Source organism: Gopherus evgoodei, chromosome 3 (genome assembly GCF_007399415.2).
Source record: "Gopherus evgoodei ecotype Sinaloan lineage chromosome 3, rGopEvg1_v1.p, whole genome shotgun sequence".
Taxonomy (NCBI): Eukaryota; Metazoa; Chordata; order Testudines; family Testudinidae; genus Gopherus; species Gopherus evgoodei.
The window spans coordinates 12,416,457-12,429,505 of record NC_044324.1 but is presented as its reverse complement, the minus strand read 5'-3'; the positions used below and the strand labels follow the sequence as shown (position 1 = coordinate 12,429,505).

The 13,049-nt window shown below is 51.3% G+C and overlaps 1 protein-coding gene across 1 annotated transcript in view; it reads left to right on the top strand.

Annotated features, from left to right (window-relative positions):
* The window catches only part of OTOF (otoferlin), a 193,013-nt gene that overhangs the window by 126,151 nt on the left and 53,813 nt on the right, over positions 1-13,049 (top strand). The window contains 7 exon segments of the mRNA XM_030555087.1: positions 1,272-1,398; positions 1,754-1,808; positions 5,061-5,192; positions 6,718-6,780; positions 7,440-7,524; positions 11,134-11,223; positions 11,226-11,292. Coding sequence (XP_030410947.1) covers positions 1,272-1,398; positions 1,754-1,808; positions 5,061-5,192; positions 6,718-6,780; positions 7,440-7,524; positions 11,134-11,223; positions 11,226-11,292 — 619 coding nt within the window.

Genomic DNA, 13,049 nt, shown 5'->3' with positions numbered 1-13,049 from the left:
TATTGGGCTGTATTAGTAGGAGCATTGCCAGCAGATTGTGGGAAGTGATTATTCCCCTCTATTCGGCACTGGTGAGGCCACATCAGGAGTATAGCATCCAGTTTGGGGCCCCACAATACAGAAAGGATATGGACAAATTGGAGAGAGTCCAGCGGAGGGTAACGAAAATGATTAGGGGGCTGGAGCACATGACTTACGAGGAGAGGCTGAGGGAACTTGTCTCATTTAGTCTGCAGAAGAGAAGAGTGAGGCGAGATTTGATAGCAGCCTTCAACTACCTGAACGGGGGTTCCAAATAAGATGGAGCTCAGCTCTTCTCAATGGTGGCAGATGACAGAACAAGGAGCAATGGTTTCAAGTTGCAGTGAGGGAGATTTAGGTTGGATATTAGGAAAAACTATTTCGCTAGGAGGGTGGTGAAGCACTGGAATGGGTTCCCTGCGGAGGTGGTGGAATCTCCAGCCTTAGAGGTTTTTAAGGCCCGGCTTGACAAAGCCCTGGCTGGGATGATTTCATTGGTGTTGGTCCTGCTTTGAGTAGGAGGTTGGACTAGATGACATCCTGAGGTCTCTTCCAGCCCTAATCTTCTATGATTCTATGATTCCCTCATCTCAAAAATCTATGATCTCGTCTGGTATTCCACTTTCTGCCATCTCCAAACAGACAAACGGTCCATCCAGTTCAGCATCTCACCTCATATTAAACAGGAACTGCCTCTATCCCTCTTTATGCCACTCTGTGCCACATCTGCAGTCCATGAAGTCTGGTATGCTTTCTCTGGCTGTAGCCAATGCCAGGTGCTTTAGGGGAGAACATGGGACCCCCCACACACCCATCATACATCTAATTGAGCAACACTGAACCATAGGGGGAAATTCTTCTTGATCCACCATGTCCTGAATTATGAGATTTGCTAGCCTTTCTAACTCTTCTCCTGGCCAGTGTAACTGCAGATATTATGGTAATTTCCATGTTTCTGATCCTTTGTGGTTTTTAATCCTCCTAAGATATTTGCCTCCATAACATCCTACAGCAGCAAATGTCACAGGTTAATTATATGCAGCACAAAAGCATACTTCCTCTCTCTCGATTTGAAAACTGTTCCCTGTAATTTGATGCAGTGACTCTTGCCTTTGCATTCTGGGTTGGAGGAATAGGAGTTACTGACTGGCCTTTGCTGAGCCGTTCGGTATTTAACGCGCTATTATATAGAGGAGACACGGGCACCAGGGAAATTCATTCTTTTGTCTGTGTTCATGTGCGTCCGTCAGATGAACCTGCCATTCTGGAGACAGAAGACCTGGACCGGAAAGCCATGCGGCTTGGAGGAGGCCTCGACCCAGACACCATTTCTCTGGCTTCGGTCACAGCTGTTACCACCAACGTCTCGAATAAGAGGTGAGGGAAGGATGTGAGCCAATACAAGACAGAAAGTGACATCACACATCACACAGTCCAGATGCACATTCCGCTTGCGTTCGGAGGGGGTGGAGGTGGGGGTGGGGGATGATGAGATCAGGGTTGTTACCATGATGGCTCTTTAAAGACCTGCCTGATAGTTTGCCACCTGCAGAAGGCAAAACTCGGGGCGGTGGTGAGGGTGGGGGTTCATATCGCTTGCATCCAGAGAGAGAGGCGGGAAGAGGCTCTACAACTTTGCAAATAGTTTGTCAAGGGCTCCACATCTGCAGCAGCCAGAATACGCTGTTCCTCTCTTTGTTTTATGACCATTAATTTTTCCCCCCTTTCAAAGGTCAAAGCCTGACATTAAAATGGAGCCCAGTGCTGGCCGGCCAATGGATTACCAAGTAAGTGGGGCCGCTGTGACCCCTTTCCTACCCTCCACATGCTCCTGGGGCTAGAGGCTGGGGGGGAGGAGGGGCAGAATGCCCTGCTGGGGAGATTAAAAGAGGGACGGGGAGGAGGAGACTCCCTGAGAACATTTGGGGGAACCTCCAAACTCAGCTGTCTGCCTCGCCGCTCTCAGGCTGGTTGGGAAGTTTATTGCGCACAGGCTAGAAAATGGTGCATGCCAACAGCTAAGGAAAGGCTGAGGATGCTCAGGCCAGACGTTTTCCAGAAGGGAAGAGAAGACTCATTCGAGCAGCCTGGGAGAGGGTCCTTTGATTAGGGGAGGGGCAGAGGCCCAGTCCCACCTGGTGAGCTGAGCTGCGCACCCAACCCCATCCCAACCGAGCAGCTGGCAGGTCAGGCCATGGGGCCGAAGGCGCAGGACAGAAACAGGTGATGCCCAGGTTCCATTTCTTTACAGAGTGTGTCTTCGTTTCTGTTTGTCCCGGCCTGCTGGGGGACTCCCTGGTCTGAAAGGCCAGGACGTAACTTACGGCTAGGGTCTGACATGGAGTCCTCTGACGCAGGCTCCTGTCTGTTATAGGTAGCTACAAGGAGATCCCTTTAGGGCTAGGGAACATTACAATTAAAGCTTGGGTGAGTGGCCACAAAAACTTTATTTATTCCTCCTTATCGGAAAGAGTCACCATGACTTGTGGCTGGGCTAAGACAGGAGCTTGTCATTGTGGCTATTTCTCAAGATGATGTATTGACCGTAGGAAGCACAGGATTGAGACCATCAAGAATTCACTCTTGGGACTGTCAGCCTCCATATCCCAGGTCTCTAGCATCCTCTGAATAAAGGAGCAGACCTGTGCCAGAAAAGGGCTGACATCTGCACAAGCCCATGTTTCCATCTTCCCCCTGTTTCTGGTAGAGGGTGACAATGCCCGGCTATCCATGTGCAGAATACGGCACTTCACCTACCCACCTCGGGGTCTGGTCATTCTGAATGACCCTTCTGAAACAGCCTGGGGAGGGCAGCTCATACCAGGGAGTCCTGGAGAAGTCTGGCTGCTGGCTGATTGGCTGGATTGTATTCGTGGTCCTTTGCAAATACCATGCAGCTGCCTAGAGAACCCTCAAACGTCTAGATCACAGCTGGTCAGGAGAAAAGGGCATGAGTGACTCACTCGGCCACAGGTGGACTTGTTGAGCATTCCACCAAACGGGAGAATGCCCAGGAGGGCATCGCAGTGGATTGCCAGTCCCACGCGGGAGCAGCAGCACAAATAAAATTACAACGGAGACATAAACTGGAGAGCTTTGACTATAAACTGAACCGGATTGTGAGGCTAATGAGGAGCCAGTGTAGCTGGGGTAATGGAAGTGTCAAGGAGTACAGGGGACATGCAGCCTGCTGGTAAATTCTGAACCAGTCGCAAGCAAGAGATGGAAAGAGCAGGCAGTCCAGCTGGGAGATCATTGCGATCCTGCAAGGGCAAGGGAGATGTGGCGTATTGGACGGGTTGGGTCACAGAAACCCCTTTGGGACTGCTACCCGATGTGCTGAGCCTGCCGCTAACCCCGTTTTTCCTGGAAGCTTGGGACTTCAGTGCCCTGCCTGCTTTGCCAGACACGCTAGCCTGCTACAACACAGACCCAGGTCTGAACCACGTCCTCCAAAAGCTGCAGGCTTAACTGAAAACAGCTTAAGAAGTGCTCCTGTCTCCAACACTCAGATGCCCAGTTTCCAATGGGATCCAAACCCCAAATAAATCAATTTTACCATCTATAAGTTTATACAGGATAAACTCATAATTGTCCTCCCTCTATAACACTGATAGAGAGATATGCACAGCTGTTTCCTCCCCCTCCCCCGGGTATTAATACATACTCTGGATTAATTAATAAGTAAAAAGTGATTTTATTATATACAGAAAGTAGGATTTAAGTGGTTCCAAGGAATAAGACATAACAAAGTGAATTACCAAGCAAAATAAAATAAAACATGCAAGTCTAAGCCTAATACAGTAAGAAAGTGATAGATAAAATCTCACCCTCAGAGATGGTCCAATAAGCTTCTTTTACAGACTAGCCTCCTTCTAGCCTGGGTCCGGCAATCACTCCCACCCCTGTGGTTACTGTCCTTTATTCTAGTTTCTTTTAGGTATCCTTTGGGGGTGGAGAGGCTGTCTCTTGAGCCAGCTGAAGACCAAATGGAGGGGTCTCCCAGGACTTTATATCGTTTCTCTCTTGTGGGTGGACACCCCTCCCTCCCCCTTTGTAGAATCCCAGCTACAAGATGAGTTTTGGAGTCACATGGGCAAGTCACATGTCCATGCATGACTCAGAACTTTACAGGCAGCAGCCATTGCTCACATGCTACCTTGAACGTCCCCAGGTAGACTTCTTAGGTCAATTGGAGTCTTCCAAGGGTCCATTATCCATTAAGTGTTCTTGATTGGGCACTTAACTTGCACATTTCTTTCTCAAGAAGCTGACCAAATGCCTTACTAAGGCTACTTAAAATCAACAAGTACACAGTCAATATCATAACTTTGAACACAAAAATGATACATGCACACAAATAAGATGAATAGATTCAGTAGATCACAACCTTTGCAGAGATGTGTTACATGGCATACGCATATCTCCATAAAGCATTATGGGGTGGGATGTCACAGTGTAGTTCTGGAATGGAGAAGATCATGAGAGCGTGGAGGCGTGACTTAGTCTAGAAGGGCTCATCTCTGAGGTTGTAGAAGAGCTGGCAACGACAAAACGTAGTCGGGGGCGCATGGGGCTTGTTTGCTAACCCTCAGTAGAGCTCTTCTCCATAACAAACTGGCTTTTGCTGAACGCCTAAAAATTGTAGGAAATCAGTTACATTTGAGGACCACAGTCCCTAAACCAGTGTGACCCGGGTGTGAACCAGTGGAGAGTGTCCATATGCAAAGCCGCACCGGCCAAGCTGAATCGGTTTAACTTCACTCCTTTAGTGAAATGAGAGCAGCTTCAGGACCCAGGCCTCAGAGGACAGGCCCTGGCCTAAATAAGCTCACGTTCACTCCAGAGCAGGGTGTGAGGACATTAGCACCATGGCAGGAGGGCAGCTGACCCTGCCTGGGGTGTCCAGGGCTGTTGCTCTGGCATCTCCCCGCTAGCACTGATTTCACGTCAGCAGGCAGATGCAGGCCAGTGGGTACCACAGAGAAGCGACAAACCCAGCTCTCACAAGGGTGGGTGTCCATATCTCCCCTCCCCAGGTGAGCATCACAGTCATCGAGGCCCGGCAGCTGGTAGGCCTGAACATGGACCCCGTGGTGTGCGTGGAGGTGGGGGAAGAGAAGAAATACACATCCATGAAGGAGTCAACCAACTGCCCCTACTACAACGAGGTGAGCTGGCCTCTCCCCAGACCTGGCTCTGGGCTTGGTGTGCCAAGCAACATGCCTTGGCTGTAGGCAGATGAACGGACCGCTGAGCTGGGTGTTTGCCTTCTTGGGTCAAGGTTAGCGGAAGATAAAGGTGGAATCTAGCCACTGATACAGGACACCTCACTGGCAATACCCTGGGCTTGGAGAAGTGCTGCCTTGCTGCCTAATGGGCCAAATACTTGAGATTAAATGCCCCACCTGTACTGCTCCATGGGCCTGGTGGGACTAGCTGCCCAGGGCAAGAGAGACCATGGGGCCTGCCCCACATTCCAGCAGAAAGCTGGCTCATCAAAGCACACCAGCACTACAGAAAGTGGCTTGCTTGGCTGTGGGCTTTCCATGCGAATGAGGCAGTGCCTGACCCAGGGTCCATCCACTCTGAACATACATGTCCTTGTGTTCGGGATGGGTCTGTGAGTGCCTGGGACATAGGCAGTCACGCCAGTGGCTGGAGCAGGAGTCAATAGCCAGGAATCAGAGCCCAGGCTTAGGATCCTAACAAGTGCAGTCAGGACCAATGGTCAGAGCAGGATCAAACCTGAGGCTGGAAGTAGTGGAGGAGTTTGCCGTCAGGTTCCAAGCCAGGGTCGACGCCAAGGGTCTGAGTTCAAGTCAGGTCTCAGGGTCTGGGTCAGGAGGCAAAGTTCAAATCAAGCCGGAAGCCAGTTCAGGAGTAGGACTGGTCCTGGCATATGCAAGAGATCCACCGTGTTGCGTGGACACATTTTGAACCGCTCCTTGGGAGCCAATAATGAGACAGGAGGCTGCTGCCTATCACAACCCTTGAGGCAGGGACTTCCTGTGGTCTGTGTCCACCGTGAGTCATGGGCAGTAGAGCACGAGCTAGTTACACTGCCCTGGGTGACAGCCTAGTGCTGTTGCTGGCCTGGTGGTCCTGCAGCCGCAGGTTCTAGATGTCAGAACTGGAGTGAGGAAAGGCTGGAAATGAGCAGCCAAAGCACTATCGGAGGCAGGGGCAAATACTTTGAGTAGCCTGTCTGCTGACTCTTCCTCCCCATCAGGCAGCCTGGTGCAGGCCACCTGTGCTCGTTAGATCACCCTGAGCCTGGTTCTGCTGCAGGCCCTGCTTCCTGACAGGTCAGGGGGATGGAATTCAGAACCAGATCCCACCTGCCCTGACAGCACCTGTGCGACCAGGATGAGCAAAAACCCAATGCTTCGGAGTGCTTTTACAAAGAGAGAAAGCGTCTGTTCGCTTGATCTAGGTTGAATTTACTGACCCTCGTCCCATTTACCCAGTTTTCATAGTGGATCATATTTTCCATTCCATTTGACCACAAACTCTGTCATTTTCTACGGTGATTTGGATCTTCCTTCCCCCTCCACTCACCTCCCCAGCAACTTCTGTCTCCCAGAGCCAGTCCCAGTGACAGTTGTCTCTGGTAACGAGGGCTGGTCGTTGGCAGCCATTTTGACGTTCCCTCCCTCTGTTCCCCCTCCCTTACGGCTTTCCTTTCCTTTGCAGTACTTCGTCTTTGATTTCCACGTGCCCCCAGACGTCATGTTCGACAAAATCATCAAACTGTCGGTAAGCGTGCGTGAGCAAGTGCATGAGCATGTGCGTGTGAGGTGTGTGAGTGTGCATGAGCGAGCACGTGTGCCCTTTCACTGCCCTTTCCGAGTATGGGTGGAAAGAGCCCGTTTCACCTGCCTGTGGCGTTTGCAGGGAAGGAGAACTCAAGAAGTAGCTGGGGGATGCCGCTGTCAGCCACTGTGCAAGCTTCCCTGACCAAGAGCTTTGCCGGTGCCCCTCTGTCCTGGCCCCCAGCCCCCTCTGCTAGTCCAGGGCCCTCCGTTATTCCAGGCCTGGGTACACCCACGCAGGGCTTGCTTGTAGACTAGAGCACATGCTGCAGTTCCCGTCTCAGCACCTCACGCCCAGCCGGTTCACCTTAGTCCCATCCCGCTCTTCCAGTCCTTCCAGTCCAGTCACACGCCGCTCAGCATCCCCCTGCCATTCCAGTCCTCAGCAGAGACTCTGGGTTTCGCCATCCGTGGGCACACGCTCAAGAGAGACTCAGAGAACCACCCCCTCCACGTACCCATCTCGTTTATGACTGTCCCAGATCTGGGAGGCTGAATCCTCGCTCTGGGACCTGCTGCGCCACTCCCGCATGGCTGGGCTGGGGGGGGGGGGTGCAGGAGCTCGCTGTGTACTGACTCGGTTGTGCCTTTGTTGATTGAAAGGTCATCCACTCTAAGAACCTCTTGCGCAGTGGGACCTTGGTGGGCTCCTTCAAAATGGATGTTGGAACTGTTTACATGCAGCCTGGTACGTAGCAGTGGCTTGGGAAGGGGAGCTTCATGGCTGGGGAGACGTCTGTGCTCAAACCCCATGTCGTTAACAGAGGGGTTTGCCTCCCTGTGGGTCAGTTGAAATGGAGAGAAGGGGATGGGGGCTTCAGGCTTTATCAGTGCTCCTTCAGGATGGCTGCCATGCTCATGAGCCATGTGCTGACAAAACCTTCGGCCCGCCCCCGTCCCACGGCGTGTTTCGTTTCTGCCACGTCAGTGACGGAAGAAGCTGTTTGATAGGCCTGTCAGGGAAATGTCGCCCCATCTGCTTTCTCCCCTCAACAAGAAATGTTACTACTGGGACTTATTTGGCCCGTCCCTCCAGTTGGCAAGGCAAGGCAGTGATGCTTCTCAGGGCTATCCAGGGCTGCGAGGCACCTCTCTACCACCTGCCAGGCTCAGGTCCCTGAATCCACCAGCCCTCGGCAATTCAAGCGCACCCCACCCACCCGACACGGGCTCTGCTGTCCCTCCACAGGTTAGCAATAGGCACATCCTGAACCCTCCAAGCATCCCCTGGAGCACCCGGCCCCTGGTCCACTGGACACTCTCCGTATTTACAGATACGTTGTTCCCAAAGGACTAGGACACCTGTTGGGATCCCCTCTGAGACCTTTCCCGCTCGGCTTACCCGGAACACCTTGTCCAGTTCTGGGAGGACACTTCGTCCAGCTCGCTGGGATCCAAAACACTCCGTTTGCCTCTGGAGTTCCTCAGTCCGGTTCCTTTATTTGGCACACAGCAAAGCTTCACTGGGTTGATCAGACTCAAGAATCGGGCGTGGGTGTAGGACGTACCACACATCCGAAGTTCCAGACAACTCTTCCTTTCGATATATTTACACATTGTGTTGCAATTGCTCTACATCAGCGCTTCTCAAACTTCATCAATCTGAGGATCCCCATTTTGATTCAAAATTTTTCGCGGACCCCCAAACCCCTGGCTCAGCCTGAGGCCCTGCCCCTACTCCACCCCTTCCCCCAAGGCCCCACCCTGCCTCACTTCTTCCTGCCCCCCATTCCTCCCGCCCCTCCTCTTTCCCACCTCTTTCCACCACTTCCCCTGAGTGTGTCCCATCCCCGCTCCTCCCGCTCCCTCCCAGCACCTCCTACATGCCACCGAACACCCGATCCCCAGTGTGCATGAGGCACTGGGGAGGGGGTGGAGGAGTTGATCAGCGGAGCCAGCGGCTCCGGACATGATTCTGCTCCCTCCCCTGAGTGAGTCCCGTCCCCACTCCTCCCAGCACCTCCTGCACACCGTGGGAGAGCTGTTCTCCAGCGTGCAAGAGGCACTGGAGAGAGAGGGGAGGAGGAGGAGTTGATCAGCGAGGCCTGCTGACCCAGTTTGAGAAACGCTGCTCTACATTACACCACACGTGTTGGGCTTGGCTTGGTTACTGTGCAGGAACCAGTCCCTGTACAGCATGCTCTGTCCACGTGAAACCTGAGCTTTGCATTACAGGTTTCTCTTGTCCATAGACACAGCTGCTTTTCTTAGCAAGCGCAGACCTCCTAACTCCCTATTTACAGCTTAACCTTTCTTTCACTTCCCCAGTTATGCCAACTAAGAAATGAGGCAAGTTACTTATGTCAAACTAGGCCGAGGGCACCTCAGCTTAGCAGTCACATCTCCGGATCACTCGCAGCACATCGCTAAGCCCTGTATGTAGTGCAGTTGTAGCCGGGGCGGTCCCAGGATATTAGAGACGAGGTGGGTGAGGGAATATCTTTTATGGGACTGACTTCTCTCCCCAACAGAAGTCGGTCCAATTAAAGATATTCCCTCCCCCACCTTGTCTCTAATATCCTGGGACCGCCCCGGCTACAACTGAACTGCATACAGGGCTTAGCGATGTTTACTGTGAAAACAAGTATATGCTTATTTAACAAGGAACAGAGAGAAATTATCGCAAGTAGGTAGAAGTATTGGAAACAATTGGTTACATCTAAACTAAAATCATAATACGCCTTCTAGAGTCTAGACTTAACTAACAAGACACCGTCTTCTCTAAAACAATGAGGAGTCCGGTGGCACCTTAAAGGTTTTTTACCCACGAAAGCTTATGCCCAAATAAATCTGTTAGTCTTTAAAGTGCCACCGGACTCCTTGTTGTTTTTGTGGATACAAACTAACACGGCTACCGCCTGATACGTCTTCTCAAAATCTTTCTCCCACTGTTTTTTTTGCCAGGTTGGCTGTGATCCCTTTTTACGTTCTCAGCTTGTTTCCTGGGGGAAGGAAACCATGTGTACCCTTGCATTCTCCTGATCTATCTGACTAATTCTGCAATTCTCCTGTTGTGTCTTCCTTCCTGGAAACTTTGAGATCTCGTCTCCGCAGTCTTGATAAGCTGATGGCTCTGTATGCAAAGAGCCTTACATCCTAAGATACAACATGCGCAATGGTCAGCCAAGGAGAGATAAGTGTCTCCTAACCCTGCCTGAACAGAACCTGTTTGTCACCTTCAGCTGACCTGTATTAGCTTACGTACCTTAAGAACATAGTTTTCAGTATAGATACTTAACTTGTTAGATAGGATCCTTACATACGTTCCGTGATGACTAGCTGTTGGTAGAGACCTCACATTCCACCCTTTGACCCATTATTATGTAGACATCAGATCCAGGGGATCCCTATAAACCCCTACACACCACTTATACCTTCCGCCAGTTGGCATCAAGTGGTCCCTGACTCCCAGGGCTTATCTAGATTCATGAGTCATAGTGGGCTTGCCTTGGAAGGAGATATGTCATAGCTAACACATTTAAGAAACCGCTAAAAAGGGCCTAAAATTACTTTTTTTCTATACAAAATAATGGTGCAATTTTAAGGCGCAATAAGTCACAATATGCCAAAGGTTGTATCCCATTAGAAAAGGCTCTGCACTTGGTTTTCCTGTAGGCCATGGCCCTTTCACTCTGCTCTGGCCCCGTGAAAGGGCCTGGACCATCAGGTGTACTTGAGAATCAGGCCCCAGAAAGTTCCCATCGCTAATCGCTGCACTTCACAAGGAGTGGACCACCACCCTGCCTCTTGTCCAGGAATGAATCTCACCCATCCAGCACCGTGGCTGGTGTGAAACTGGGGAGAAATGGCACATTTGGGGCGGGGTCAGAGGAAACCTGTTTGTGGCAGATTGATTTTTTTTTTAAAACTGACAGCAGCTTTAGCGTGTTAGTGGTCGTCCCGGCTGAGCTGGATTGGTGGGCAGAGTGCAGGTGAAACAAGTGAAAGGGTGTGAAAAATGCATTTGATAAGGTCACTCCGTGGTTTATCTATCATATGGGTATCGGCTCCACTGAGAAGCTATGGGCACTTCACAAAACCCTGATATAGTTCTCAAAATATATAGGCATTGGAGTGGGCTCAGGAGAGCTTCAGATTACAGGCAGCTAGTATTTATAGGCTAGATCATTGGGATTTTCATCTTTGAGAAAGGTTTTGAGCATAAAAAGCATGGAGCGCCATCTATATTCCTCACGTTCACATGGAGGATGCAGAAAAGGGTCAGACAGTTTCCTACCCATAAATAACCCCTGAACTTTCTTTTGGTGACTGACTTTCCCTTCCTCCTGGCTTCCAGAGCACCAGTTCTACCACAAATGGGCCATCCTATCTGACCCCGAGGACATCACGGCTGGCTTGAAAGGGTACCTGAAGTGTGACGTCGCTGTGGTGGGAAAGGGGACAACATAAAGACACCACACAAAGCCAATGAGACAGATGAGGACGACATCGAGGGGTGAGGCAGTGCAGAGCCATGTTCACCGCACTGGAATTAGCCACATGTTTTCGCTACCTGTTGGGTTTTGTCTGTCTTCCAGCTTGCCACAGCCACCTCCAAATGTTTGCCATCTCTCACAGTTCACGGACCATCCTCGTGCCACAGATCCCTGTGGGCTAGATTGATGGGTTTCAGGGATTTGTAACAGGGCTGCCACCTGCCTCTCTGCTGTGACTTTAGCACATCCATCTCTTAGTGATTATCAGCTCTGTGCAGAAACAGTGCCCCACACTGTAATGTAACAAGAGGCTCCTAAAGAAACCTATTTAGCTTTCTTTTTTAACAGTGGGTAGAAACAGCTTAAACCAGACCAAAAACCTTTAGGGGACTCCCCATGGCCTATCTGAAACACCTATCCCCATCCCTTTGACTGTCACAGGCCTGGGGCATTCAAGCCCTGGCTTAGCAAGTTCCTTTCAGCTGAGGGTGACCCCTCAATTGGGACAAGCTCAGCACAGTTCTGTTCCCCATTAGTCATGCAAGGAAGATAACAACATTGGTAACAGCATTTCATTACCCCTGCACTCAGCACTGAAGGGATTTGTAACCCAACACCAGCCAAAGCTGATCACTTGGAACTCCACAGCTCCTGTCTGCTGGATACCTATGCAGAGTAGGTGTGTTCATGTAAATACAGTTTGCTCCTAAAGTCTCTCCCCTCCTGAACTAGCTGTCAGGGGAGAGTTCATTCAGACCCTGCTTAAACTCATTGGCAGGGCACAGCAGAGAAGCAGTCCTGCCACTCCCAGTGCTGGCCTGGGTCTGTGGGGGACACAGGGGTGGGAAGCCTGCAGAGGGGTCAATGCAGAGCACTGAAAATCCCTACAAAATACTCGGGTGAAAAGCCCATGAGGTTCAAAACTTAGTTCACCCCTACAGCGATAGACCAATGAAATGGCTCTAGCAGTGCCTGCGGCCTTTAAGGCCAAACCCTGTCTGGTTACCTAGCATCCCCAGCAGCCAGGCTAGAAGGGATGTCCCACACCATTTGCTGCAACCACCCAGGGCTTTATTCTGGCCCCATCTGACATCACTGAGGTTGCAGAGGGGTGGCTGAGGGTGCAATCAGGCCTATTTTTGCCCAGCAGGTAGTGCTGTCCACTGCTGTAGCCAGGAAGTTACTCCCACCTCGCCCCAGACAACATAGTGGTGTAGAGGGGCCGGAGCAGCATTCTGGCACTTTGGCCACATGGAGGATGCCGCCGTATTCTCAAAATAGCATCCTCTGCTCAGCATGATGGTCACACTACATAGAAGACGCCGTTTGGTTGAGGAAATGGCGTCCTCTGCCCGGTGCGTGGGAGGTCGCGCTAGCGGGGGTGTTCCCACACTGGTGGGGGCATTCCGGTCATTGCCCATTCAGGATGACACCCCTTTAAGCAACTTATCCCTGGACAGATCTCAGGGTAGAAATAAATAGCAAGGCCAGAGACCAGATGGATGAGAACCCGTTCATGAGATCCAGACCATTGGTCACATGCATTGCAAGGCCAGATCCATGGGGAGACCTCCATAAAACAGCTGGTCTCCATGCTGAATCGGGGGTTGACAGAGACGTAACAATGAAGCCAAGTAGTCTCCAGACATAGTCACCCATCTATGCTCTTCAGACGGCAGTGTGCAGGGGAAGCTGTTCCCACTTCTGAAAGTCTCGCCCCCAGAGTCGGTCCCTCAGCCACGGTGTGACTAGCCAACTCCTCCCCTGGGGCCCAGTG